Consider the following 27,745-nt stretch of genomic DNA (forward strand, 5'->3'; position numbering starts at 1 on the left):
ATGTCTATCCTGTCTCTGAGGATCAGGGGAGTGAGTTTTGCTTCTATGTACCGCTACCGAGCCAGCCACGTCTCTGGTCACACTATCGCGGTACATATCCGTTACATTCACCCCCCCTAAACTCACTCCACTCCACCCAAGGCACTTCGATGCCTTGAGTGGGATTCGAACCCCGGTCTCCCGCACCGCGGGCGACAACACAGACCTTTGCGCTAGGAAGGAATTCCCCACTAACTAACCATGTCTATCAGGGAGTGAGTTTTACTTCTATGTACCGCTACCGAGCCAGCCACGTCTCTGGTCACACTATCGCGGTACATATCCGTTACACATAACTGTATTGTGCCCTGTATCCCTATCGTATGTTCTATGTGCTTTTGTTGTGTTTTTATTCTAATGTTATTTATCTTTATTTTATTCTGTTTTTATTGCTAACCCTTTTTCACAGAGGATTTTAGCCTGTACCTTCTGGCAGGGGGACTGCCAAATGGAAATTAGCCTTTTGGCTAAAACTGGGTGCATTTACATTTGTAAAATGTTTTCTTAATGTACGCTGTCCCCCTTGATCAAATAAAGTAAACCTAAACCTAAATTTCATACAATCAGAGAGAGAGAAAAATAAGAAATAAAAACAGATATTATGTGCTTGAAATAATTAAATAATCTGCCAGCAAATTTGGCTTGGCAAGATTTCTTGAAAATAAGTAAAAAATATCTAGGGTTCTCTATCTTGATTGGATGAAGTGGGAAGGAATACTAGAAAATGTATTTTGTGTTTACTGCAGAGTGGAGGGACAGAGAGGGACCCATGTTACTGAGTGACCAACCACTTTATTCTATATCAGTGATGACTGTCAGAATGTAGAGCTACTTAACACTTATTTCTATAAACAAATACCACTTATAGCACATGTTATATCAAGTGTAAATGGGATCAAAGAGGAATGAGTACATTTGTTCTCCAAAAGGACTGAGTTTAGTTTGTTTAAAAAGGACTATAATGTGAAAACACCCTTCAAGAAGTCTTTATTTGTCATGCAGATTAACGAGATGGGCGACAAACATGTAGTGGTTACGTCATTGCCGTTTTTCGTGTTCCACCCTCTGTCCAACGCAATGTATTTCCCCATTGCCCATTTCTAAATCGTCTCGTTTAAAACAAATACAGCATTAACATTGGCATGGTGTACCTTTCTGTGCTTATTCATCCACAATCTATAGCTCAACATGAAAATATTCGCAATTAATCATAAAAAAAATCACCAAATTTTATTTCAACCAAAAATGCTTAAACAATAATGTTAGTGATAGAAGGGAACTCATTTTGTGCACAAATGGAAAGCTTTTCAATTTCCATGCGGCAGAATGGTTACAATAGCCGATAATCCATTTTCCCAATGATAAATCCCTATACGGGTGGAACAACCAGTGACGTCAGACTACACCTCACTATTGAGATACAAACGTACTGGGCCAGTTTAGTTCCGTCAAAAACCAGTCTGCTCTGCAGATGCCAAATGAAACAAAGCATTTTATTGACCAACAGCTCAACAGATGACTCCGGTGTGGCTACTGCCTCGTTAGTCGACAATGGTCGACATCTTGGCTCAAACCGGTGAGTCAACTGTCCCTCAGCCTGGGGGCTCTGTTTGATTCCAGATAAAAAACACATTCCTCTCATTTGGAAATATCAATTGTTTTTGTCATTTAGCTGAACACTTTTGTCCAAAGTGACTTACAAGTTCTGTACAACAATTCAGCATGAAGGGTACAACTCTGGCAGCTAAGGGTCAGTGAGAGCACAGCAGGTCTTTGATTGATTGAAAATTTTATTAACAGATTGCAGAATGGGACAATACAGTACAGCTCAATACAATTGTTAAGGGGATGCAGACCAGAGAAAGACTTTCGTCTTGTTTACATCAGGGTCACCCCATTTTCAATTAATCTTAACATATATGAATGAATGAATGAATGAATGAAAACTTTATTTAACAGATTGCAGAATGGGTACAATACAGTACGGCTCAATACATACAATTGTTAAGGGGATGCAGACCAGAGAAATACGTTTGTCTTGTTTACATCAGGGTCCCCCATTTTCAATTCATAGTGACATTTATGACATACAGAACATATATGACATACAGGTATATAGTACTGTTACATTTGTGACATATACGATATGCAAATATACAGTACTGTTACCCATAGATCCTGACAGAGTATATACATATGATGGGGAGGGGACTGTACATTAGGAGGGGGTGGGTGGGAGAGAAATATACATACGGTGGGGAGAGAATATATACATACGGTGGGGAGGAGACATACATGACATACAGATAGACAGTACTGCTACATCTATACATTTATGACATACCAGATTTACAAATACAGTACTGTTTGTGATACAAAAATAGTCTAAAAAAGAGACTATATACATTTGACAAAGAAACTGTACATTGGAGGACGTAGGGTAGGTGCGGTGGAGGGGGGGGGGCTGTACATTGGAGGTGGTTGGGTGGGCTGGGTAGGCGGGGTAATAATAATAATAATGCATTTTATTTATAAGGCGCCTTTCAGGACACTCAAGGTGCCGTACAACAATTTAAAAACAGTTCATTAACAATCACAATACATTTAAAAAATAAAATAAAATCACACATACGCCTGCCTAAACAGGTGGGTTTTGCGGTGGGTTTTGAATGGGATGATGGAGTCAATGTTCCTGATGTCGGGGGGGCGGGAGTTCCGAAGGCGGGGAGCAGAGCAGCTGAAGGCTCTTGATCCCATGGTGGACAGACGGGCTGGGGGGACGGTCAGGTTGATGGAGGAGGCAGACCTGAGGGACCGGGCGGGAATGTTGATGTGGAGGAGGTCGGACAGGTATGGAGGGGCGAGGTTGTGGATGGCCTTAAATGTATGTATGTAAATCTATACCTACACAACGCAGTAATGGTTCAACCCCTTTCGGTCCTGACAAGGTATTTGTGTTACACAACCTGAACCCATGTTTGATCCCTTGGGGAGGAGATATATTCAAACAGAGAAAAGGTCAGTAGAGGCGTGTCTTTCTGGGCCTAATAAAAAGGAGGAGGAGGAGAACACAGGTCCAAGAAGAAGAAGAAGGAGAAGAAGGAGAACACAGGTGTGAACAGATCAACTCAGAAGGTAAGACATGAAACTTTCAGGAACTTTTGCAGCCAATTTTTGTAGGTCAGGTAATGTTAACAAAAGAATATTTGACAGAAACATTTAATGACTTACAAGGGACTGTTTTTGTTGTTATTTGTCTTCAATCATGCTACTTGGCTGTGTTCACTGTGTTCTCACTCTTGTACTGGTGTTGTTTGTGGAGAATTGAGCTTTGAATTATTGGTGAATAATTATTGGTTCCCATCACAGTCAGGACAGCTGAACCCATCACAGTCAGGACAGACAGCTGAAACCATCACAGTCAGGACAGCTGAACCCATCACAGTCAGGACAGACAGCTGAAACCATCACAGTCAGGACAGACAGCTGAAACCATCACAGTCAGGACAGCTGAAACCACCACAGTCAGGACAGCTGAAACCACCACAGTCAGGACAGACAGCTCAAACCATCACAGTCAGGACAGACAGCTGAAACCACCACAGTCAGGACAGCTGAAACCACCACAGTCAGGACAGACAGCTGAAACCACCACAGTCAGGACAGCTGAAACCACCACAGTCAGGACAGCTGAAACCCGGCCAATTTTTTAACTAAAAACACACCTCTTCCAAACATATCTGGTAAAAAACCCATAATTGTACTATTACCGGTATATAATACCCTACTACTATGCTTCTATACTTATACTACTACTTCTCATGGTAATTATGTCTATGATACTATGCACTCAACACTGTAGCACTCAAGTTCAACATTGTTTGACTCTTTGGATAAACGTGTTCAGCTAAGTGACTAAATGTAAGTCTCTTTGGATACGCGTTCAGCTAAGTGACTAAATGTAAGTCTCTTGATTGATTGATTGATTGAAAACTTTATTAACAGATTGCAGAATGGGTACAATACAGTACAGCTCTATACACACAATTGTTAAGGGGATGCAGACCAGAGAAAGACTTTCGTCTTGTTTACATCAGGGTCCCCCATTTTCAATTCATCAGGACATATATGACATACATGACATACAGATAGTCAGTACTGCTACATCTATACATTTATGACATACCAGATTTGCAAATACAGTACCGTTTGTGATACAGAAGGAGTCAGGAAAAGGGAGTATATACATTTGACGTAGAAACTGTACATTGGAGGAGGTTGGGTGGGGGGGGGTTGGGTACACTGGGATATTGACAACCATACTGGGTAATCTACATTGGAGGTGGTTGGGGGGGGGGGCACACTGTATAAACAAGCAAAACTGTACATTGAGGGGGGGGGGGGGGGGGAGACACTGTACAAACAAACAAAATTGTACATTGGACTATTGACAAAACCATACTAGGTAAATAACTGTACATTGGCAAAACTGTACATTGAGGGGGGGGGGGAGACACTGTACAAACAAACAAAATTGTACATTGGACTATTGACAAAACCATACTAGGTAAATGACTGTACATTGGCAAAACTGTACATTGAGGGGGGGGGGGGGGACACTGTACAAAAAAACAAAATTGTACATTGGACTATTGACAAAACCATACTAGGTAAGTGACTGTACATTGGAGGGGGTTGGGTTAGGATATTTACAGGGACCAGTGTTGAATTGCAGTCTCCCGTAGGTGTCCCTTGAGAGAGGTTTTGAAAGTGGGTAGTGATCCACATTCCTTTACAGCTTTGGGTAGGGCGTTCCACATTGATGTGGCATAATTGCGAAACGTGTTTAGTCCCTTATTTGAGCCGAATCTGGGTTTAACATGATTTGTGGAGCTCCCTCTGGTGTTGTGATCGTGGTATTCACTGACCTTTGGGAAGTATTTTGACATGTACATGGGTACCTTGGTCGTGTAGTGTATCTTGTAGACCAGGCCCATTGCAAGTTGCTGTACTCTGTCGTCTACTCTAAGCCATCCTAGGTTGTCAAAGTGGGCAGGGGTGAGGTGGGTTCTAGGAGTAAGGTCTTTGGATAAAAGCGTTCAGCTAAGTGACTAAATGTAAGTCTCTTTGGATAAACGTGTTCAGCTAAGTCACTAAATGTAAGTCTCTTTGGATAAAAGCGTTCAGCTAAGTGACTAAATGTAAGTCTCTTTGGATAAAAGCGTTCAGCTAAGTGACTAAATGTAAGTCTCTTTGGATAAACGTGTTCAGCTAAGTGACTAAATATAAGTCTCTTTGGATAAAAGCGTTCAGCTAAATGAATAAATGTAAGTCTCTTTGGATAAAAGCGTTCAGCTAAATGACTAAATGTAAGTCTCTTTGGATAAACGTGTTCAGCTAAGTCACTAAATGTAAGTCTCTTTTGATAAACGTGTTCAGCTAAGTCACTAAATGTAAATAATTCACCGGATTCCATTTGTAAGCAGCCTCTTCTCTTGTGATCTCCTTGCCTCCTTCCCTCCAGATGAATCCACTCGTCGTTGCCTTTGTGTTGTGTGCCCTCAGCGCCACGGCGCACGGTTCTGCAGAAGACATAGGTAGGTAATAATGGAACCACTAACGGTTCCTACTCATTCATCCATGTTGGAAGACAATGTCACATTGAAGTGAGTGAGAAACACAGTAATGACGATGCCTCTCCTTCCCCACAGACTGGTGTTACCATGAGACAAACTGCAGTAAGTACCTTTACCTGCTTTCTTTGTTTAAAGGACCACGCCAACTTTATGGTCTGTATCCACTTTCATTCATTGTGCTAAGCTAGGCTAGCTGGTTTGGGGAGCATGTCTATGTTTGCCGGGTCCTATGTTCCCCGGGTTCTATGTTCCCCGAGTTCTATGTTCCCCGCTTTGATTGATTGAACATTTTAGACCACCAGCCCTGATTCCAAACTCTAACCTTAACCAGTTCGAAAGAGGGCCTAAGCTTAACCGTTTGAAACAACGCGGACATTAATAATTAATAAAATAATAAAAATTAATAAAATGTTCAATCTATTAATCAATCAAAGCGAGGAACATAGAACCCGGGGAACATAGGACCCGGGGAACATAGGGATGATCCCCTGGTGGGTATCCACTTGCATTCATTGTGCTACAGTAAGCTAGGCTAGCTGGTTTGTATCCACTTGCATTCATTGTGCTACAGTAAGCTAGGCTAGCTGGCCTGTTCTGTTTCCATTCATTGTGCTAAGCTAGGCTAGCTGGTTTGTATCCACTTGCATTCATTGTGCTACAGTAAGCTAGGCTAGCTGGTCTGTATCTGCTTCCATTCATTGTGCTAAGCTAGGCTAGCTGGCCTGTTCTGTTTCCATTCATTGTGCTAAGCTAGGCTAGCTGGTCTGTACCTGCTTCCATTCATTGTGCTAAGCTAGGCTAGCTTGCCTGTTCTGTTTCCATTCATTGCGCTAAGCTAGGCTAGCTTTCAGCAGGATATCTTTCTACTGAATGCACAGAGGAAACTGGTATCTATCTTCTTGTCTGACTCTGGAGAAGACGATAAGATAATTTCCCATAATGTTGGCGCGTTCTACTTTAAACACTCACTTTTAACATTCACTTTAGACACTTTAAATTTTTTTTAACAGTCCATCATATAATATCTATGTATTACTAAACTATACTATATTTTGTATCCAGGTGACAGCCACTGGCCCACTATCGCCCCAGACCATTGCAATGGTTCCAGACAGTCTCCCATCGACATCGTGTCGGCTAATGCCACAGAGGACTCTGCCCTCACTGCCTTCTCCTTCGTCAACTACGGCAACACCTCTGCCCTGTACGAGAGCGAGAACACCGGCAAGACAGGTGAGCAATGATAGAATAGAATAGAATAGACTTTTAATTGTCATTGCACAGTATACAACGAAATTTCAGGGGAGCTCCCACAAACCGTAGTACATATATACATACATGAACACATAACACATATAACACTGTACATAACAGAATATTTTAAATAATAAAGTGCATAATGGGTGGTAATCAGAGATTATCAAGTGCAGTGGTAAGTGCATGGTGCACGTGTATTGGGACCCTGTATTGAGAAAGGATAGGGACCCTGTATTGAGAAAGGATATGGACCCTGTATTGAGAAAGGATAGGGACCCTGTATTGAGAAAGGATAGGGACCCTGTATTGAGAAAGGATATGGACCCTGTATTGAGAAAGGATAGGGACCCTGTATTGAGAAAGGATATGGACCCTGTATTGAGAAAGGATAGGGACCCTGTATTGAGAAAGGATAGGGACCCTGTATTGAGAAAGGATATGGACCCTGTATTGAGAAAGGATAGGGACCTGTATTGATAAACTATAGGGAACATGTATTGATAAACGATAGTATTCAGTCACATAAAGAGGAACAAAAATAAACAGGATGATTAGTAGTCATTTAGAACAACGCCACCAGACTGTTTGTAAAGAGTTTCTAGTTTGAGGAGAAACAGGATTCCTTTCACTCGAGTCTCCAGTCAGTCTGGGTGTAGTTTGTGTTCAGTGCATCACCTCCATCCCAACAAGAAGACCCCCTGGAGACCCCTGTCCTCTAGAGGACCTCTCTCCCAGTCCAGACCCCTGACCTAGACTAGAGGACCTCTCTCCCAGTCCAGACCCCTGACCTAGAGGACCTCTCTCCCAGTCCAGACCCCTGACCTAGAGGACCTCTCTCCCAGTCCAGACCCCTGACCTAGGGGTGGTTAAGGACGGGGACATGTAGGCCTAATGTATGGAGATGTTTTTCATCCATGTGCTCTTGTACAACCCCATCATGTCTGACTCTGTGTGCATGTTATGCTTGTTCAGTTTATTATTCAACGTTTTGTGCCCTGGCTTTCTGGAATAACTTCTTTTTTTGTATGCAAGAATGTTCTTTAAAACTCAATGCATTATTCTGTGTTTTGGATTATTAAAGCTGCAGTAGGCAACTTACTTCGGAGAAGTTTAGCAAATAGCAGTTATGAATAGAGGACAGTTTAGCAGTTATGAATAGAGGGCGGTTTAGCAGTTATGAATAGAGGACAGTTTAGCAGTTATGAATAGAGGACAGTTTAGTAGTTATAAATAGAGGGCAGTTTAGCAGTTATGAATAGAGGACAGTTTAGCAGTTATGAATAGAGGGCAGTTATGAATAGAGGGACAGTTTAGTTCGACGAATTGTGCACCATGACAATTCGACGAAAGGTCATAAACCGGGATTTGAATCTGTAGCGTCGCGGTACGTAGCTGAACCCACCCTTTGTTTGTTTGTCTTCCAGTCAAAGTGACTCTGAGGAGTGGCGTGCAGGTGTCCGGGGGGGGTCTGTCCGAGGCCTACGACAGCCTACAGTTCCACCTGCACTGGGGCAACGGCTCTGAGGTGAAGGGGTCCGAGCACATGGTGAACGGCAAGCGCTACGCCATGGAGGTACGGGTTCGACTAGGGATCAGACTGGGGGCTAGATCCACAAAGAATGGATTGCACGGTGCTAATTGCACCCTTACTTACAATTCATTATGAATTCAAAATGGGGCACCGTGATGTAAACAAGACGAAAGTCTTTCTCTGGTCTGCATCCCCTGAACAACTGTGTGTATTGAGCCGTACTGTATTGTACCCATTCTGCAATCTGTTAATAAAATGTTCAATCAATCAATCACCTGCGCTGTGATTGATTGAATGACATTTTTACTGTACTTTACTGTACATATAAAACCATTGAAACAATAGAAAAAAGATGCAGGTGCGTTGAAAAAGGAGTCCAAAGAAGTGGGCGCAGGCGAGCGTTTTGAGCCTCAGATGTTCATTAACCCCCGCATGGCTTCCCCTCAGATGCACATCGTGAACCTCAAGTCGTCCTACGGCGGGAACACGTCGCTGGGCGTCGCCGACCCCACCGGGCTGGCTGCCTTCGGCTTCTTCATCGAGGTGAGGATGTGTGTGTGTGTGTGTGTGTGTGTGTGTGTGTGTGTGTGTGTGTGTGTGTGTGTGTGTGTGTGTGTGTGTGTGTGTGCGTGCGTGCGTGTGTGTGTGTGTGTGTGTGTGTGTGTGTGTGTGTGTGTGTGTGTGTGTGTGTGTGTGTGTGTGTGTGTGTGTGTGTGTGTGTGTGTGTGTGTGTGTGTGTGTGTGTGTGTGTGTGTGTTGGGCGTTCGAACGTTCGGACCTTCGTTCATTACGTTGGCATTCAAATTCTAAATCAACATTCGAAAATTTTCATTTCTAATTAAAAAAATAAATCTATTCTTTTTAATTGTTTATGTCTATTCATTCTGTTTAAACCAATGGGGTTTTTCTTCACAGTTGCAGATAGAGATTAGGCTACACTAATATTATAGTATTAAAAACTGATGAATTATATTCATTAAAGAAAGTTGATTTAATAAAAGAAAAAGACTAATTTAATCAGATGAATCACTTTATTCAAATTGAGGATTTAGTTTGAGGATATTTATATATATAAAAAAAAGAAATACATTTTTTTTAAAGAATTTTTTTATTAAAAACGTAGGATCAAATGTTCGTTCGAAAAACCCTGACGAAGTTTGAATCCCAAAAACAGGCTTCGGGGACAGCTTTAGTGTGTGTGTGTGTGTGTGTGTGTGTGTGTGTGTGTGTGTGTGTGTGTGTGTGTGTGTGTGCGTGCGTGTGTGTGTGTGTGTGTGTGTGTGTGTGTGTGTGTGTGTGTGTGTGTGTGTGTGTGTGTGTGTGTGTGTGTGTGTGTGTGTGTGTGTGTGTGTGTGTGTGTGTGTGTGTGTGTGTGAGAGAGAGAGAGAACAGGGTACAATAGACTCAAGCGCTAAACCATGACTGCATTTTGACAGGAAATGTCTGGAAATGCGACTAACTCACCTGCAAGTTGGAACGCCTTGACCTCCCACCTGAGCAACGTCACCCTGAAAGGTAAGAGGATGTTTCGATATGTGTTGCCTTGTCCAACGAGAGTTAAATCATCTCCTATCAGGCTGTCTGGCTGCAGGTTCAACAAGTTAAATCATCTCCTATCAGTCTGGCTGCAGGTTCAACAAGTTAAATCATCTCCTGTCTGGCTGCAGGTTCAACAAGTTAAATCATCTCCTATCAGGCTGACTGTCTGCAGGGTTCAACAAGTTAAATCATCTCCTATCAGTCTGGCTGCAGGTTCAACAAGTTAAATCATCTCCTATCAGTCTGCCTGTAGGTTCAACAAGTTAAATCATCTCCTGTCTGGCTGCAGGTTCAACAAGTTAAATCATCTCCTATCAGGCTGACTGTCTGCAGGGTTCAACAAGTTAAACCAAGACCTTTTAAGGCTTTAAATGGAGAATTATGAACGTAATACTTTTTAAGACTTGTTAACCCTTTCACTATCACACTACAGACGGTTAACCCTTTCACTATCACACGACAGACAGTTAACCGGTCTGTGTCTGTGTCTCTGAGGATGTGTGTCTGCGTCTCTTTTCTGAGGATGTGTGTCTCTTCTTTGAGGATGTGTGTCTGTGTCTCTTCTTCTTTGAGGACGTGTGTCTCTTCGTCTCTGAGGAAGTGTGTCTGTGTCTCTTCGTCTTCTCTTCAGGTCAGCACGCGTCCCTGCCAGCAGGCCTTTCGCTGGACGATCTGCTAGAAGGAGTGGATCGTACCAAGTACTACCGCTACCTGGGCTCCTTGACCACCCCCGCCTGCAACGAGGCTGTGGTTTGGACCGTGTTCAAGGACTCGATCAAAATCAGCAAAGATTTGGTGAGGTTTCATTTCATCATAGATGTTAGCTAGCTGGCACCACAAGTCTCAAGAGAGATGTAAATGATCGACCACAGGAAAAAAGGTACATAATGTACATTATGTTATATCCTCATACGTCTTGTATAAGTCAGCAAAAGTCAAAAAGTGACCGTGAGTCGAACCAACAATGATTGTAGTTGTGGTTGAGTGCTCTCACCACTTGACTAAGCATCCCACCCTGAAACAAACACAGCTCTCACCACTAACACCCACCCTGAAACAAACACAGCTCTCACCACTTGACTAAGCCTCCCACCTGAAACAAACACAGCTCTCACCACTTGACTAAGCCTCCCACCCTGAAACAAACACAGCTCTCACCACTTGACTAAGACAGCCACCCTGATACAAACACAGCTCTCACCACTAGACTAAGACAGCCACCCTGATACAAACACAGCTCTCACCACTAGACTAAGACAGCCACCCTGATACAAACACAGCTCTCACCACTAGACTAAGACACCCACCCTGATACAAACACAGCTCTCACCACTAGACTAAGACACCCACCCTGATACAAACACAGCTCTCACCACTAGACTAAGACACCCACCCTGATACAAACACAGCTCTCACCACTTGACTAAGACAGCCACCCTGATACAAACACAGCTCTCACCACTTGACTAAGACAGCCACCCTGATACAAACACAGCTCTCACCACTAGACTAAGACACCCACCCTGATACAAACACAGCTAACGGTTATGGTTAGGGTTTGGTATTATTAATTATTAATTAAAGGTAACAGTGTGGTTAGGGTTCTGGTTAGGGTTTGAGGGTTCTGGTTAATGTAACAGTGTGGTTCTGGTGTCTTGGTGTCTTGAAGCCCCGGGTTCACTCTCCAGCAGGGGAACTCGGACGTTTTCTGAGAACGTAAAAGAAAATTATAATAATAATATGTAATATATGTACTTATTTGTAATATGTACACATTGTAAATGTTTTATAAAATACGTTGATATACTACTCAGTACTCATGGCTACAACGTATAGTTTTACTAGTTCATATTTACATGTTTGAAGTGAGATGGGGCTGTTGCTAGGTAACGCTTGTGAAGAAAAGGCTAACAGCGGCGCTGTCCCACAATCCTCTCTTGTTTGCTAACCACCTGACCTCTCCTCGGCCTCCAGATTGACCTCTTCAGCAGTCAGCTGCATGTTGGGAACGTGTCCTCCACGCCGCTGATGACCAACATCTTCCGGCGCGTCCAGCCCGCACAGCCCGTCACCACCACCGTCACCACCGTCACCACCGCCCCCACCCCCACCACCAGCTCTGTCTCCAGAGCCGGCTTCTCGCTGGGCCTCATCGTCCTGAGCCTGCTGTTGAAGACTGTCTCCACCTAGAGGCTGCTGTGAGGAGCGTCTCCAACTAGCAGACAAACACTCAACAAACACTCAACAAACGATGGTGGCTTTGTGCCTAATTTATTTAATTTAATTGGATGAAAGGTGGTATTTGTATTTGTATTGTATTTTGTATTTATTTATTAACACAGAGTTAAACAAAAGCATAAAGTAGCTACATTTGCATAAATAAAAAATAATTTGCATATTTCTCAGTAGCATACGTAACAGATCTCAGTAGTATATGTAAGAACGTTTCAGTAGCATACGTGACAGCTTTCAGTAGCATAATGCGACAGTGTTTGTATATACGCACAAGCTTTTCACTAGCATACGTGACAGATTTCAATGGTATACGCACAACTTTTTCAATAGCATACCGGGCTTGACATTGGCACCTGCCCACCCGCCAGATGAGGGTAGAATTTCCCTGTGGCGTGTACCTCTGTCATTCTACCCACCACAGTGGCTAGTGGTCTGTCTGTCTGTGTGTATGTGTGTGTGTGTATGCGTGTGTGTTTATGTGTGTGTGTTTAGCGTCTTTTTCTCCCGGGCCATGTGCATATTCTAAATTTTTTTTAAATCTTTACCTTTGATTGGCAGATATCATGTTCATTATGCCCTGATCTGCCTCTGATTGGCTGTATGACGGAATAAACAAAAAAGCCATGTGAAACCTGAAACCTCTCTTCAAAGTTATTTTCACACTGAGTCGCGTCGTCGCCAATACACATAAGCTGACGGGCTCGTTGAACACAGCTGCCTACAACCCATCCTTACAGTACTGGCAAGTATTTTCATATCTTACCAGAGTTGCAACTTGCAAGACGCTTATAATGAAACGTTCCAACGGCGACATTGTTCATCAATTGATTCAACCTAGAACCTATGCGCGCGCTCTCCCCCCCCCCCCCCCCCCTCTTCTCTCTCTCTCTCTCTCTCTCTCTCTCTCTCTCTCTCTCTCTCTCTCTCTCTCTCTTCTCTCTCTCTCTCTCTGTCTCTGTCTCTGTCTCTCTCTCTCTCTCTCTCTCTCTCTCTCTCTCTCTCTCTCTCTCTCTCTCTCTCTCTCTCTCTCTCTCTCTCTCTCTCTCTCTCTCTCTCTGTCTCTCTCTCTGTCTCTCTGTCTCTCTCTGTGTCTCTCTCCCTCTCTCTCTGTCTCTCTCTGTGGGTCTCTCTCTCTCTCTTCTCTCTCTCTCTCTCTCTCTCTCTCTCTCTCTCTGTCTCTGTCTCTGTCTCTCTCTCTGTCTCTCTCTCTCTCTCTCTCTCTCTCTCTCTCTCTCTCTCTGTCTCTCTCTCTCTCTCCCTCTCTCTCTGTCTCTCTCTGTCTCTCTCCCTCTCTCTCTCTCTCTCTCTCTCTGATTGATTGATTGAATGAAAACTTTATTAACAGATTGCAGAATGGGTACAGTACAGTACAGCTCAATACATTATTATGATTGGCGTGTGTGGGGATTTTGGTTGGTGAAAATGCTGAGTGGCTAGTGACTTTGGAAAACCACTAGCCACAGTGGCTAGTGAGCCAAAACGTTAATGTCAAGCCCTGATTATTTAAGTGACAGTATATGCCCTAATCGGCCCCTCATATGTGTGTGTGTGTGTGTGAAGACGCAGTTTATCAGCAATTGCAACATAATATGGTTTAGTTATATTATAGACACAATAAATAAGAATAAACTAAAGTGAACCTTCAGCTTCAGAGTCGTGTGTGTGTGTGTGTATATACTATGTATATGTACTAGTGGTGGGTGGTGCTGTTGTCACACATGTCAGGCTGAAAACATTGAAAAAGCACTTCACAGTAGGCTAACAAACACTGATGGGTTAGCTAACATCAAGCATAGTAAAATAGACAAAACAGACATTCTTGATGGTTAACTGTATAGTCCCTAGATGGGCGCTACACCAGAATGCTGCATGTAGTACTTAACATCAACAAGGATGAGCATGTCACCAATGCAAACCTGTATGGGGGGCCGCTAAGGTTGAGTGAGAAAGTAGCAGTCAGGAGAATTAAGCTGGCAGGTCACTGCCAGAGACACACTTGTGCTGTGGGAGCCAACACACAGGCATCGACAGCTGTAATGTGAATCACTACCCACCTTCAAAACCACTCTAAAAGAGCACCTACGGGAGACTGCAATTCAAAACTAGCCCCTGTAAATGTCTAAACCCAACCCCCTCCAATGTACAGATAAACTCAGGATTTCAAGGCGCATATTAATCACAAAATAAATGAACATTAAAAGGCGCGTATTAATCACAAACTAAATTAACATTAAAAGGCACGTATTAATCACAAACTAAATGTACATTAAAAGGCGCTTATTAATCTTAAAAACTAAATGAACATTAAAAGGCGCTTATTAATCACAAACTAAATGTACATTAAAAGTGGCTTATTAATCACAAACTAAATGTACATTAAAAGTGGTGTATTAATCACAAACTAAATAAACATTAAAAGTGGCTTATTAATCATTAACTAAATGTACATTAAAAGTTTGCCTTTGAGAACCAATGGTTCTCGAGCCGTAACGGCACATGGGGCAGGAGCCTATCTCCTGTTTCCGTAGCGTGAGGCAGCTTGATGTACAAGTACACCCCTTGGACATGACGCTAGTATGTCGCAAGGACTTCCCCCCAAACCAACCCTTGATGCTGAGTGTCAAGCAAGGAGGCTATCGGTACCATTTTTAAATAGTCTTTGGTATGACTCGGCCGGGGCTTGAACTCCCAGCCTCCGGAACTCAGGGCGGACACTCTACTCTAAATGTACATTAAAAGGCGCTTATTAATCACAAACTAAATTAACATCAAAAGTGGCTTATTAATCACAAACGAACTGAACATTAAAAAGGGCTTATTAATCATTAACTAAATTAACATTAAAAGGCGCTTATTAATCATTAACTAAATGTACATTAAAAGGGACTTATTAATCACAAACTAAATGAACATTAAAAGGCGCTTATTAACCAGAGAGGTGTATTAACTATCTTGGTATAAACCATTTACATTTAGTCATGTAGCTGAACGCTTTTATCCAAGGCGACTTACAAGTTCTGTACAACAAGTCAGCACAGATAGAACAAGTCAGCAGGAAGATACAACAAGTCAGCAGGAAGGTACAACAAGTCAGCAGGAAGGTACAACAAGTCAGCAGGAAGATACAACAAGTCAGCAGGAAGGTACAACAAGTCAGCAGGAAGGTACAACAAGTCAGCAGGAACTTCCAGGAAGGGTTTGATTGAATTGATTGAACATTTTATTAACAGATTGCAGAACAGATTGGGTACAATACAGTACAGCTCAATACACACAATTGTTAAGGGGATGCAGACCAGAGAAAGACTTTCGTCTTGTTTACATCAGGGTCCCCCATTTTCAATTCATCATAACATATATGACATACATGACATACAGATAGACAGTACTGCTACATCTATACATTTATGACATACCAGATCTACAAAGTACTGTTTATGAGTACAAAAAGAGCATAAAAGAGAGTATATACATTTGAGGGGGAAGAAACTGTACATTGGAGGAGGTGGGGTGGGGGAAACTGTACATTGGAGAAGGTGGGGTGGGGGAAACTGTACATTGGAGGGGGTTGGGTTTGGATTTACCCGGGCCAGTTTTGAATTGCAGTCTCCCGTAGGTGCTCCTTGAGAGTGGTTTTAAAAGTGGGTAGTGATTCACATTCCTTTACAGCTGTGGGTAGGGCGTTCCACATTGATGTGGCATAATTGCGAACCGTGTTTAGTCCCTTGTTTGAGCCGAATCTGGGTTGAACATGATTTGTGGAGCTCACTCTGGTGTTGTGGTCGTGGTATTCACTGACCTTTGTGAAGTATTTTGACATGTACTGTCATGGGTACAGTGGCGGACTCAGGCTGTTTGAAGGGCAGGGGCGAAAAAGAAAAAAAGAGCACCTACTGCACAACATGGGACCCCATCAGTGAGCAAAAAGCTATGATGCGGTGGCGTAGCGGAGATTGCATCTTGTGTCTCAGATTGGTTCCAGACTAATAAGCTATCGTTAAATGTAGAAAAATCGAATTTTATTGTATTTTGTAATAAAGGTAAAAGTTATTCGAAAAAGGAGGCAAAGTTATTAATCAGTAACACCGAAATCAAACAAGTAACTTCAACAACGTTTTTAGGGATCCTAGTTGATGATAAACTCAATTGGAAAAAACACATTGATCATGTTTGTAAAAAAGCAATGAAGTCAGTAGGTATAATTAGGAAGGTGTGTTCATTGATAAATAGAAGTTGTTTTTTAATCCTGTATTATAGTCTTATCTTTCCTTACATATCTTATTGTAACATAATATGGGCTAGCACTCATTCATCTCATCTTCAAAAAATTATTTTACTTCAAAAAAGATTTGTTAGACTGGCAACCTTCTCAGATTGATTTGAACCATCTGCTCCTCTTTTCAAGAAACTAAACATTCTGACTGTGTCTGAGGTTAATACTTTACAGATATGTATATTTGTGTACAAATGCATTCATGATCACAATCTACCAAATGGTTTTAATTAGGGATGCTCGATATTGGCTTTTTTACCGATACCGATATTCCGATATTGTCCAACTCTTAATTTCGATACCGATACCGATATCAACCGATACCGATATATGCAGGGTTTCCCCCCAAAAAAACTGAATAATTTCAGGTAACTAATAATTTCACTGGATGCATTCAAAAGGCTTTCTAAATGTAAGCATTATCTGTGCAAAATATGATAATTAAAAAAGTAAAAATTAACATTACATATCTCTTGTTGTTGAATTAAACCAAAATGCATACTTTTGACAATAAATAAAATAAGAATTGGTTTTTACTTGCTTGCCTGGGTAAATAAAGGTTAAAAAAAATTTTTTTTTTACCGATACCGATATTTTCCGATATCACATTTTACTGCCGATATCGGCCGATAATATCGGTCGGCCGATAATATCGGACATCCCTAGTTTTAATAGTTTTTTTTCTTTTAATTCAGATGTTCATTTATATGTTACACGTCAGTCCAGGGACCTGCATATACCTTATTGTGGTACTTCACTTGGGCAATTCTCAGTGAGGTATAGAGGGTCCAATCTTTGGAATGCAGCTGATCCTATGCTGAGGAAATCTCCATCTCTGCTTATTTTTAAAGCAAACTACAAAAGAATTCTCATATCCAAAAGTAGTAGTTAGATAAATAGGTCATACATGTAGGTATGCATTTGGTTATGTGCATGGGTATGTTTGTAGGCAGGTGGGTGGGTTGTTATATATTATTATGTACGCACAGGCACGTGCACACATAGAGGCCAAGGGGTGCTTGAGCCCCTTTTTTTTTTTTTTACCGTTACGCATATAGACTGCCCTTCCAACTGAAAAATGTCAGGATAGAATCAAAATATTAGGTAAAGAGAGAGAGATGCCCCATATTCCATTGCAGTTTGCATGGCCTCCTCAGCGTGCCTCTCCGCGGATCTATATATTTTATGCATAGCGTGGGTGATGATGATGATGATGATAGAAACCGCTGTGGCGCATACAGTTGAATGCTGGTATTACACTCATTGAGGGACACGAAGAAGTCAAGTCTGATGGGATTTGGGAATCTCAAATACAAATCGGGATTGGAATAAAAAAAATGCATTTATATTAAACAATACAGAATATACAGCACTTCTTGGGGTCTGTAGGGTAAGCACTTATTCCCTCCCCCCTGAACATTTATGGAGATGTATGAGCCTTTTAAGTCAGTGATAAAAGTGTCTTTCAAGGATAAGTGAGCTCCTGCACTGATTATTATAGTTCAATATTCAATATTTGATCACCAAATACACTACACTTGTGTGTATATATTATCCTATATACACACAAGTGTAGTGCCCTTTTCAGCCTTTGAGCACCTGCCCCTCTAAAGTCCTGTGCACGTCCCTGTGTACGCAGTATACAGTATATGCATGTATGTACTGTGTGTATGTATGTTTGTATTAACACGAATCTTTTGAATGTATTCTGGTATTTTATAATATGCATATTTTTGTATTTTTGTTTGTTTGATTTTATAAAACAGGGGAAGTTCTTGATAAGCTTCTAGGCTTCTAACTTCTCCTTCACAATTGTTATAACTTATTATGTATTGTTTTTACTTCTGTTTAACTGTGTTAATAAACAAACAAACAAACAAACAAACTTGTTCCTGTTTGCGGACGACTCAGCCCTGCTGGTCTCTGACAAGAACAAGTTACAGGTTGAAAAAACCCTCAGCTCGGAACAAGGCAAAATCTGCATATGGCTCGCTGATAACAAACTATCATTACACATGGGCAAAACAGAGTCCATTCTCTTCGGTTCAAATAACAAACTCAGCAAGACCGACGGCTTCTCAGTTACAGTGGGTGACAATATTGTCACAAGGAAAGATGAAATTACCTACGCGGGTTGCTTGAAGCCTTTTTACAACGCATCCGCGTTTCCGGGTTCCCGTTTTGCGCTCTGATTGGCCAGGTCATGTGACATGAGCGCCAATCGTGGGACGGCAAGTTTCTACACTGGTTAAGCTTAGGCACTCTTCGAAGTTGGTTAAGGTTAGAGTTTGTCTTAGAGCGTGGCGGCAAGTTCTTTCGCCGGTTAAGCTTAGGCACTCTTTCGAAGTTGGTTAAGGTTAGAGTTTGTCTTAGAGCATGGCGATAGAACGCCAGGTAGTTTGCAGGCTGTTCGACGCGGAAACGGGCAAACACGCTATTGGGCGCACATGTCACATGACCTGGCCAATCAGAGCGCCGGAAACGCGGATGCGTTGTAAAAAGGCTACACGCACCTGGGTTCCATCCTAGAGGCAAATCTTTCCTGTGACAAAATGGCATCCAATGTAATAAAAAAAGTCAACCAATGAACTCGATTCTTGTACCGGATCTCCTCTCTGGTCAGACTACTGCTTGACCTTACTCCTAGAACCCACCTCACCCCTGCCCACTTTGACAACCTAGGATGGCTTAGAGTAGACGACAGAGCACAACAACTTGCAATGGGCCTGGTCTACAAGATACACTACACGACCAAGGTACCCATGTACATGTCAAAATACTTCCCAAAGGTCAGTGAATACCACGATCACAACACCAGAGGGAGCTCCACAAATCATGTTAAACCCAGATTCGGCTCAAACAAGGGACTAAACACGTTTAGCAATTATGCCACATCAATGTGGAACGCCCTACCCAAAGCTGTAAAGGAATGTGAATCACTACCCACTTTCAAAACCACTCTCAAAGAACACCTACGGGAGGCTGCAATTCGAAACTGGCCCCTGTAAATGTCCTAACCCAACGCCCTCCAATGTACAGTAAATTACCAAGTATGGTTTTGTCAATATTCCAATGTACAGTTTTGCTTGTACAGTTGTACAGTGTGTGTCGCCCACCCACCCAACCCTCCTACCCAACCCCTCCCCCCCACCCAACCACCTCCAATGTACAGTCCCCCCCCCCCCCACCTACCCAACCTCCTCCAATGTACAGTTTCTATGTCAAATGTATATACTCTCTTTTCTGGACTCTTTTTGTATCACAAACAGTACTGTATTTGCAAATCTGGTATGTCATAAATGTATAGATGTAGCAGTACTGTCTATCTGTATGTCGTGTATGTCATAATGTTATGATGAATTGAAAATGGGGGACCCTGATGTAAACAAGACGAAAGTCTTTCTCTGGTCTGCATCCCCTTAACAATTGTATGTATTGAGCTGTACTGTACTGTACCCATTCTGCAATCTGTTAATAAAGTTTTCAATCAATCAATCAATCAAAAACACCCTTCAAGAAGTCTTTATTTGTCATGCAGATTAACGAGATGGGCAACAAACAACATAGGGAGGTGTAGTGGTTACGTCATTGTCGTTTTTCGTGTTCCACCCTCTGTCCAACGCAATGTATTTCCCCATTGCCCATTTCTAAATCGTCTCGTTTAAAACAAATAAAGCATGAACATTTGCATGGTGTACATTTCTGTGCTTATTCATCCACAATCTATAGCTCAACATGAAAATATTCACAATTAATCATAAAAAAAATCACCAAATTTTATTTCAACCAAAAATGCTTAAACAATAATGTTAGTGATAGAAGGGAACTCATTTTGTGCACAAATGGAAAGCTTTTCAATTTCCATGCGGCAGAATTGTTACAATGATAAATCCCTATACGGGTGGAACAACCATGACGTCAGACTACACCTCCCTATTGAGATACAAACGTACTGGGCCAGTTTAGTTCCGTCAAAAACCAGTCTGCTCTGCAGATGCCAAATGAAACAAAGCATTTTATTGACCAACAGCTCAACAGATGACTCCGGTGTGGCTACTGCCTCGTTAGTCGACAATGGTCGACATCTTGGCTCAAACCGGTGAGTCAACTGTCCCTCAGCCTGGGGGCTCTGTTTGATTCCAGTTAAAAAACACATTCCTCTCATTTAGAAATATCAATTGTTTTTGTCATTTAGCTGAACACTTTTGTCCAAAGTGACTTACAAGTTCTGTACAACAATTCAGCAGGAAGGGTACAACTCTGGCAGCTAAGGGTCAGTGAGATTGCCTATTTTGTCTGATTCAGTGAACGTTCAGGCTGGCTGTGAGCACAGCAGGTCTTTGATTGATTGAAAATTGTATTAACAGATTGCAGAATGGGACAATACAGTACAGCTCAATACAATTGTTAAGGGGATGCAGACCAGAGAAAGACTTTCGTCTTGTTCACATCAGGGTCACCCCATTTTCAATTCATCTTAACATATATGAATGAATGAATGAATGAATGAATGAATGAATGAATGAATGAATGAATGAATGAATGAATGAATGAATGAATGAATGAATGAATGAATGAATGAATGAAAACTTTATTTAACAGATTGCAAAATGGGTACAATACAGTACGGCTCAATACATACAATTGTTAAGGGGATGCAGACCAGAGAAAGACGTTTGTCTTGTTTACATCAGGGTCCCCCATTTTCAATTCATAGTGACATTTATGACATACAGAACATATATGACATACATGACATACAGGTATATAGTACTGTTACATTTGTGACATATACGATATGCAAATATACAGTACTGTTACCCATAGATCCTGACAGAGTATATACATATGATGGGGAGGGGACTGTACATTAGGAGGGGGTGGGTGGGAGAGAAATATACATACGGTGGGGAGAGAATATATACATATGATGGGGAGGGGACTGTACATTAGGAGGGGGTGGGTGGGAGAGAAATATACATACGGTGGGGAGAGAATATATACATACGGTGGGGAGGAGACATACATGACATACAGATAGACAGTACTGCTACATCTATACATTTATGACATACCAGATTTACAAATACAGTACTTTTTGTGATACAAAAATAGTCTAAAAAAGAGACTATACATTTGACAAAGAAACTGTACATTGGAGGACGTAGGGTACCCCGGCCCCGGTATTCACTGACATCTTCAACCTGTCCTTGGAACAGGCTGTCATCCCCACCTGTCTGAAGAAGTCCACCATCATCCCTGTACCCAAAAAATCTACGCCTGCTTGCCTCAACGACTACCGCCCTGTAGCCCTCACCTCCATAGCCATGAAGTGCTTTGAGAAGCTAGTGAAGGGCTACATCTGTTCCTCCCTCCCCATCAACCTGGACCCCCTGCAATTTGCATATCGCCCCAACAGGTCCACGGAGGACGCCATAGCCCATGTGCTGCACACAGCAGCATCACACCTGGACAAGAGGCAGGGGAACTATGTGAGAATGCTGTTCATCGACTACAGCTCAGCATTCAATACCATAGTCCCCTCCAAACTCATAGCCAAGCTCAGGGACCTGGGCTTGAACTATGACCTCTGCCAGTGGGTCCTGGACTTCCTGACGGGCAGACCCCAGGTGGTAAGAGCAGGCAACTGCACCTCCTCATCCATCATGCTCAACATAGGGGCCCCCCAGGGCTGTGTTCTGAGCCCCCTCCTCTACTCCCTGTACACACATGACTGCGTGGCACAGCGGAACAACAACACAATCATCAAATTTGCTGATGACACAGTAGTGGTGGGCCTGATCTCTGCCAACGACGAGAGGGCCTACCTGGAAGAGGTAGAGAATCTGTCACAGTGGTGTCAGGAGAACTGCCTCTCCCTGAACGTCAGCAAAACAAAAGAGATGATTGTGGACTTCAGGAGGTCGGGGGTCAAGGACTACAGCCCCCTCAGCATCGACGGGGCACCGGTTGAGAGAGTGAACAGTTTCAAGTACCTCGGAGCCCACATATCCGAGGACTTGACATGGACCACACACATTGACAGTGTTGTGAAGAAGGCACGACAACGCCTCTACTTCCTCAGGCGCCTAAGGAAGTTCCAAGTCAGTCAGAAGATCCTTAGGAACTTCTACTCATGTACAATAGAGAGCATCCTGACTGGCAACATCACCTACTGGTTTGGGAATAGCACTGCACAAGACCGTAGCAGACTACAAAGAGTGACACGTGATGGTGATCATTCAATATTTATCTATGAGGATCTAAGCAAAGACGCCATCGCTCGACGTCTACCCTACAAGGAGGTGATGCAAACATTTTTCATGTCTGGCCTCAGACCAAGGCTAACATACCCGGCGCTGTTATCGATCGTGGGCAGGGACGGCCGTAGGATTGGATTACACACACCTAAAGAATCTGAGGAATATTGGAATCGATATGGAGCAGATCCCCCAAGGCAGAACGAAACACTGTCTGAAAACAGATAAGCCGTTTCATCTCTCTCTTTCTCTGTGTATATCAGTATTAGAATGACTTTTATTGTGTTCATCAAAAGTAGCAGATGATATGCAGGCCGTCTACACAAAGGCGTATTGTGTATAATACAATTCGTAATACATTATAATTTTAGACCTCTGGTCCGGGGAGACAAGAACATATCATTGGCAATAAGAACAATCTGGAAGATTCTGGGTTTATCGCTCGACTGCTCTGGGTCACTTAGATCATTCTGGAACACAACAACAGTCTATTAGTACTAGTGTATTCTACAACCTTCTAGAATATAATGCACCATGACAACGAAGGCTTGCAACTCTAACATTAAACATCCGGTGTGTATAAACATAGCATATGATCAATTGACTGAAGTTTAATCAGACCTTAATAAAACTTTAAAAAATCAACCACACCTAAACGTATGAACACAACAAGGTTATTCTAACAATTTAAGTAAACACTCCACTGATGAAGAGATTGGCACATTGTAGCTCTAAAAGGCTCTGTTTTTTTTATTTGATCTAATCACTCAATTCGGTTCTAGTGGCTTCTCCACGTTGAGTATTATTCTATCTCTCACTCCTTATCTTTATCTTTTTTTTATTATTTCTATTTTTTCTCTCTTTCTTTTATCTTACATTGTTCTTTTCCATTGTTCTTCACATTAAGGTGTTAATATTTCTCTACAATCTTTTCCTTTTTCCTGATGTTTCCTACATATGTTAGTAGAGGGTTCAAATGAATATGTTGATGAAAGTTTATTCTCTTTTTTTTCATTTTTCACAATATTTCATTACAGTAAGGGAAGGTGCAAGACCAAAAGCGACATTCTATTGTATTAGAATGAAAATGTTAGATCCTATGGCAATTAGCATAGGAAGATTAGGATTACAATGCTCAGTTTGGGCAATCCGGTGGCCTAAGGGAGAAAGTCATACGCGGAGGATGTGTTTTTGGAACACAGGCCTGTACGACTCTCTGGGAGAGGGGAAAATAGGGGATTTTTATTTGTATATATATATGTTTTTAAGCTCGGCTCTCAACGGGACCTCAATAATTGGATGTACATCTATTGTAGCTTCACACTCCAGAAGCATTACCAAAAACTACACAAAAACATGCATAGATTATGGCTAGTTTGAATATAATGATATGGAACACTGGTGGGATAAACAAACAACACAAACGCAAAAGCGTGCTCACACTGATGAAAAAAGAACATGTGGACGTGGCTCTACTAAGCGAAACGCACATTTTAGAGGAAGACATAGATACGTTAGCGGATAACACATACCATAATATTAGTCACTCTTCTTTTGGTACGAGAACTCGAGGTGTAGCCATAGTCGTCAGACGTAAATTAAATATCGAATTAAAAGGGGTATGGTCGGATGCTGAGGGGCGTATAACTATAGCTAGGATTGTACACAATAACAGGAAAATAGCGTTGGCAGCGGTATATGCCCCAAATTTGTACGAAGAGGGTTTCTTCACTTCACTAACCGATGAAATGTTAAACCATCCCGAGTACTCATTTATAATAGGTGCGGATTTTAATGCCATTTGGAATCCAAGGATGGACAAATCTTACCTCGCCTTTTCCAGTGAACAAAAAAATTCATCTAAAGCATTAAAAGATTGGTCAAAGACTACAGGGGTAAATGATTTATGGCGTTCACTTAATCCCACGACCCGAAAGTACTCCTGTCGATCGGCGAGACATAACACATTATCCAGAATTGATTATGTCTTTGCATCCCCGAGACTATTTGATAAATATGAAGTGGAAATGATACCCAATGCGCTTTCAGATCACTGTTATTTACTCCTAAAAGCAACATTTGGTATACTATCTTCCCGGGCCCCAAGATGGCGTTTTAATACTATGCTGCTTAACAACAAGGAATTCATTACACAACTCAAAGAAGCTCTCACAGTATTCCTACGGGAGAATGCAAACGCGGTGCAAGACCCCAGAATAATATGGATGTCGGTAAAGGGTATGATCAAGGATTTCACGGATAGATTTTCCTCCATATTGCGCAAAAATCAATGCACAAAACTGTCTGAACTGGAAACGCTTTACTCAACGTTATTTAATTCTTTAAAATACAACAACTCAACTAGACTTGAAAATCAAGTTAACGTACTAAAAACAGAGATCAATGCAATATACAGACAAAAATCGGAAATGCAAATACGCAGCACAAGACAACAGAAGTACTTCCAAGGTTCTAAACCTAGTCACCTATTAGCCATGCGATTAAGAATTAATGCAAAATTTGCAGATATAACTGCCATTAGAAAACAACAAGTACTTGTAACAGACCCCAAAATAATAAACGATACATTCAAAGAATTCTACTCCGACTTATATAATTCAGAAACGACCTTTGATCAAAACAAATTGGACACATATCTTAATCAAATTATTCTCCCTAAACTTTCGGAGGACGACGCTAAACAGTTAGAAGCACCGATCACATTAGAGGAACTCAAGAAGGCCATATCCGAAATGAAAAATGGTAAGGCTCCTGGAAGAGACGGTATCCCATCAGAAATGTACCTTTCTTGTTGGGACATATTTGGACCCTTATTACTAAATATGATCTTATACTCAGTCAAGGAGGGGAGCTTCCATAAACACGACAATATTGCACTCATTTCAGTCCTTCTCAAAAAAGACAAAGACCCCACCGAGTGCGGTAGTTACAGACCTTTAAGCCTCCTCTGAACCGATGTCAAACTGTACTCTAAGGTATTAGCCATCAGATTGCAAAAGCATATGACGTCTTTAGTTCATCCGGACCAAACTGGCTTCATAAGAGGTCGCCTGATCAATGATAACATAAGACGAATACTGCACGTACTAGATGCAGACAAAGAGGACACCACACCTAAGGCGATGCTGTCCCTGGATGCTATGAAAGCATTTGACAGGGTGGAATGGTCGTTTCTATGGGCAGTATTAGAAAGGATGGGGTTAGGAAAAGGATTCATTGATATGATTAAAGTATTATACAAGGACCCATCGGCCATGATTACAACAGGCACATTCGTCTCCGAAATCTTTCCGGTATCACGCTCAGCCAGACAGGGTTGCCCTCTTAGTCCCGGACTATTCGATCTATCATTAGAGCCTTTAGCACAATATATAAGACAATCCCAATACATAGAACCAATCGTAATCAAGGGCACACAACATAAAATTAGTTTATATGCGGACGACGTAATATTGTTCATGCAAAGCCCCAACACCACATTGCCTCATCTACTCAAGTTGATAGAGAACTTTGGTGATTTATCGGGATTTAAAATAAATTGGCCGAAGTCGGCTTTCCTTCCACTTAACATCCATGCAAAAAAAGACACAACCCTCCCAGGTGCGATACCCATGGTAAAACATTTTAGATGCTTGGGTGTGGAAATATTTCCCACCATAAGACAAACGGTGAAGCACAATTACACAAAAATACAGAACAAAATCAAAGACGACCTGGACAGGTGGGCAAAACTTAAAAACTCAGTACAGGCAAGGGTATCAATAGTTAAGATGGATGTATTACCAAGAATCAACTTCATCAGCTCAATGCTACCGTTACCCCCTCCAGAGGGCTACTGGAAAAGATTACACTCCTCCACATACAAATTTATTTGGAATAACAAACCACCTCGCATAAAAAGATCCACCGCACAGAGAAATAAAGCAGACGGTGGCATGGCAGTTCCAGATTTTTTCCAATATTTTAAGGCTTACACATTAAGACCATTGACAATATGGTTTGATCCCCAGGCTTTGGTATCATGGAGAGAATTGGAAGAAAACATAGTAGCCCCACAGAGACTGAAGGACATAGCACACACTAAACTTCCAATCAAGCACTGTGAACGGAAATTTGGCCCCATAATTACCCATGCAATCCGAACATGGCGGGAAACACAAAAAAAATATCCTAACCCTCAAAAATGGCATAACCACACTCCCATATTCAATAACAATGCACTCTTAATGGAAAAACGTCCTATAAGATTCCCTATATGGGAAGAGCAAGGCATACACTCATTAGGGGATATTTTTAATAACCAGGGCTTCTGTAGTTATGGAGAAATATGCACAAAGTTTAACCTTACCGAGTCCACATGGCTTTTTTACATACAGTTACGCCTATGTTTGAGGTCTCACAGTGTTCCATTAGACATACCAGTTGAACACCACAGATACCACAAATTCTTCTATGAAAGAGAAACATTGGGAGGTTTTGTATCAGGTTTTTATTATCAATTACTAACGTCCTCGTATGAAACCCTTCAACTAGACACTGTCTGGAGGAGGGATATTCCAGACCTGGAAAGTGACTTTGATTGGCAAGAAGCATGGGCAAATGTCCGTCTTACATCAAGGAACCCGGACCATCAACAAATCAATCTTAACTATATTCACAGGACATACTTGACTCCTATAAGACTGAACAGAATGGGCCTGAAACAAGACTCAAAATGCTCCCAATGTACAAATGGAGACGAAGGGACATTTATGCACATGTATTGGGACTGCCCACCAGTTAAGGCATTCTGGAAAGATGTGACCCATCAATTATCAAAACTCGTATCTTGGAATATACCAGTACACCCCTCTGTATTGCTTTTGAATGATGTTTTTGAGTTTGCAGTAAATCCACAGCTAAAGAGATTGGTTTTATCGGGTATCACAGTAGCTAAAAAACTGATCGCATCACG

General features: G+C 41.9%; 1 protein-coding gene across 1 annotated transcript in view; it reads left to right on the forward strand.

Annotated features, from left to right (window-relative positions):
• The window catches only part of LOC311223402 (uncharacterized protein), a gene marked incomplete at both ends in the record, with an annotated part of 39,890 nt that continues 12,145 nt past the window's right edge, over window positions 1–27,745 (forward strand). Inside the window, 8 exons of the mRNA XM_084308190.1 lie at window positions 1–90; window positions 5,564–5,636; window positions 6,738–6,908; window positions 8,357–8,505; window positions 8,911–9,006; window positions 9,900–9,978; window positions 10,634–10,797; window positions 11,977–12,180. Of these exons, the coding sequence (XP_084164316.1) occupies window positions 1–90; window positions 5,564–5,636; window positions 6,738–6,908; window positions 8,357–8,505; window positions 8,911–9,006; window positions 9,900–9,978; window positions 10,634–10,797; window positions 11,977–12,180 (1,026 nt within the window). The remainder of the gene's footprint in view (window positions 91–5,563; window positions 5,637–6,737; window positions 6,909–8,356; window positions 8,506–8,910; window positions 9,007–9,899; window positions 9,979–10,633; window positions 10,798–11,976; window positions 12,181–27,745) is intronic.

The sequence above is a fragment of the Notolepis coatsorum genome, assembly GCF_963971535.1.
Source record: "Notolepis coatsorum genome assembly, chromosome: 2".
NCBI lineage: Eukaryota > Metazoa > Chordata > Actinopteri > Aulopiformes > Paralepididae > Notolepis > Notolepis coatsorum.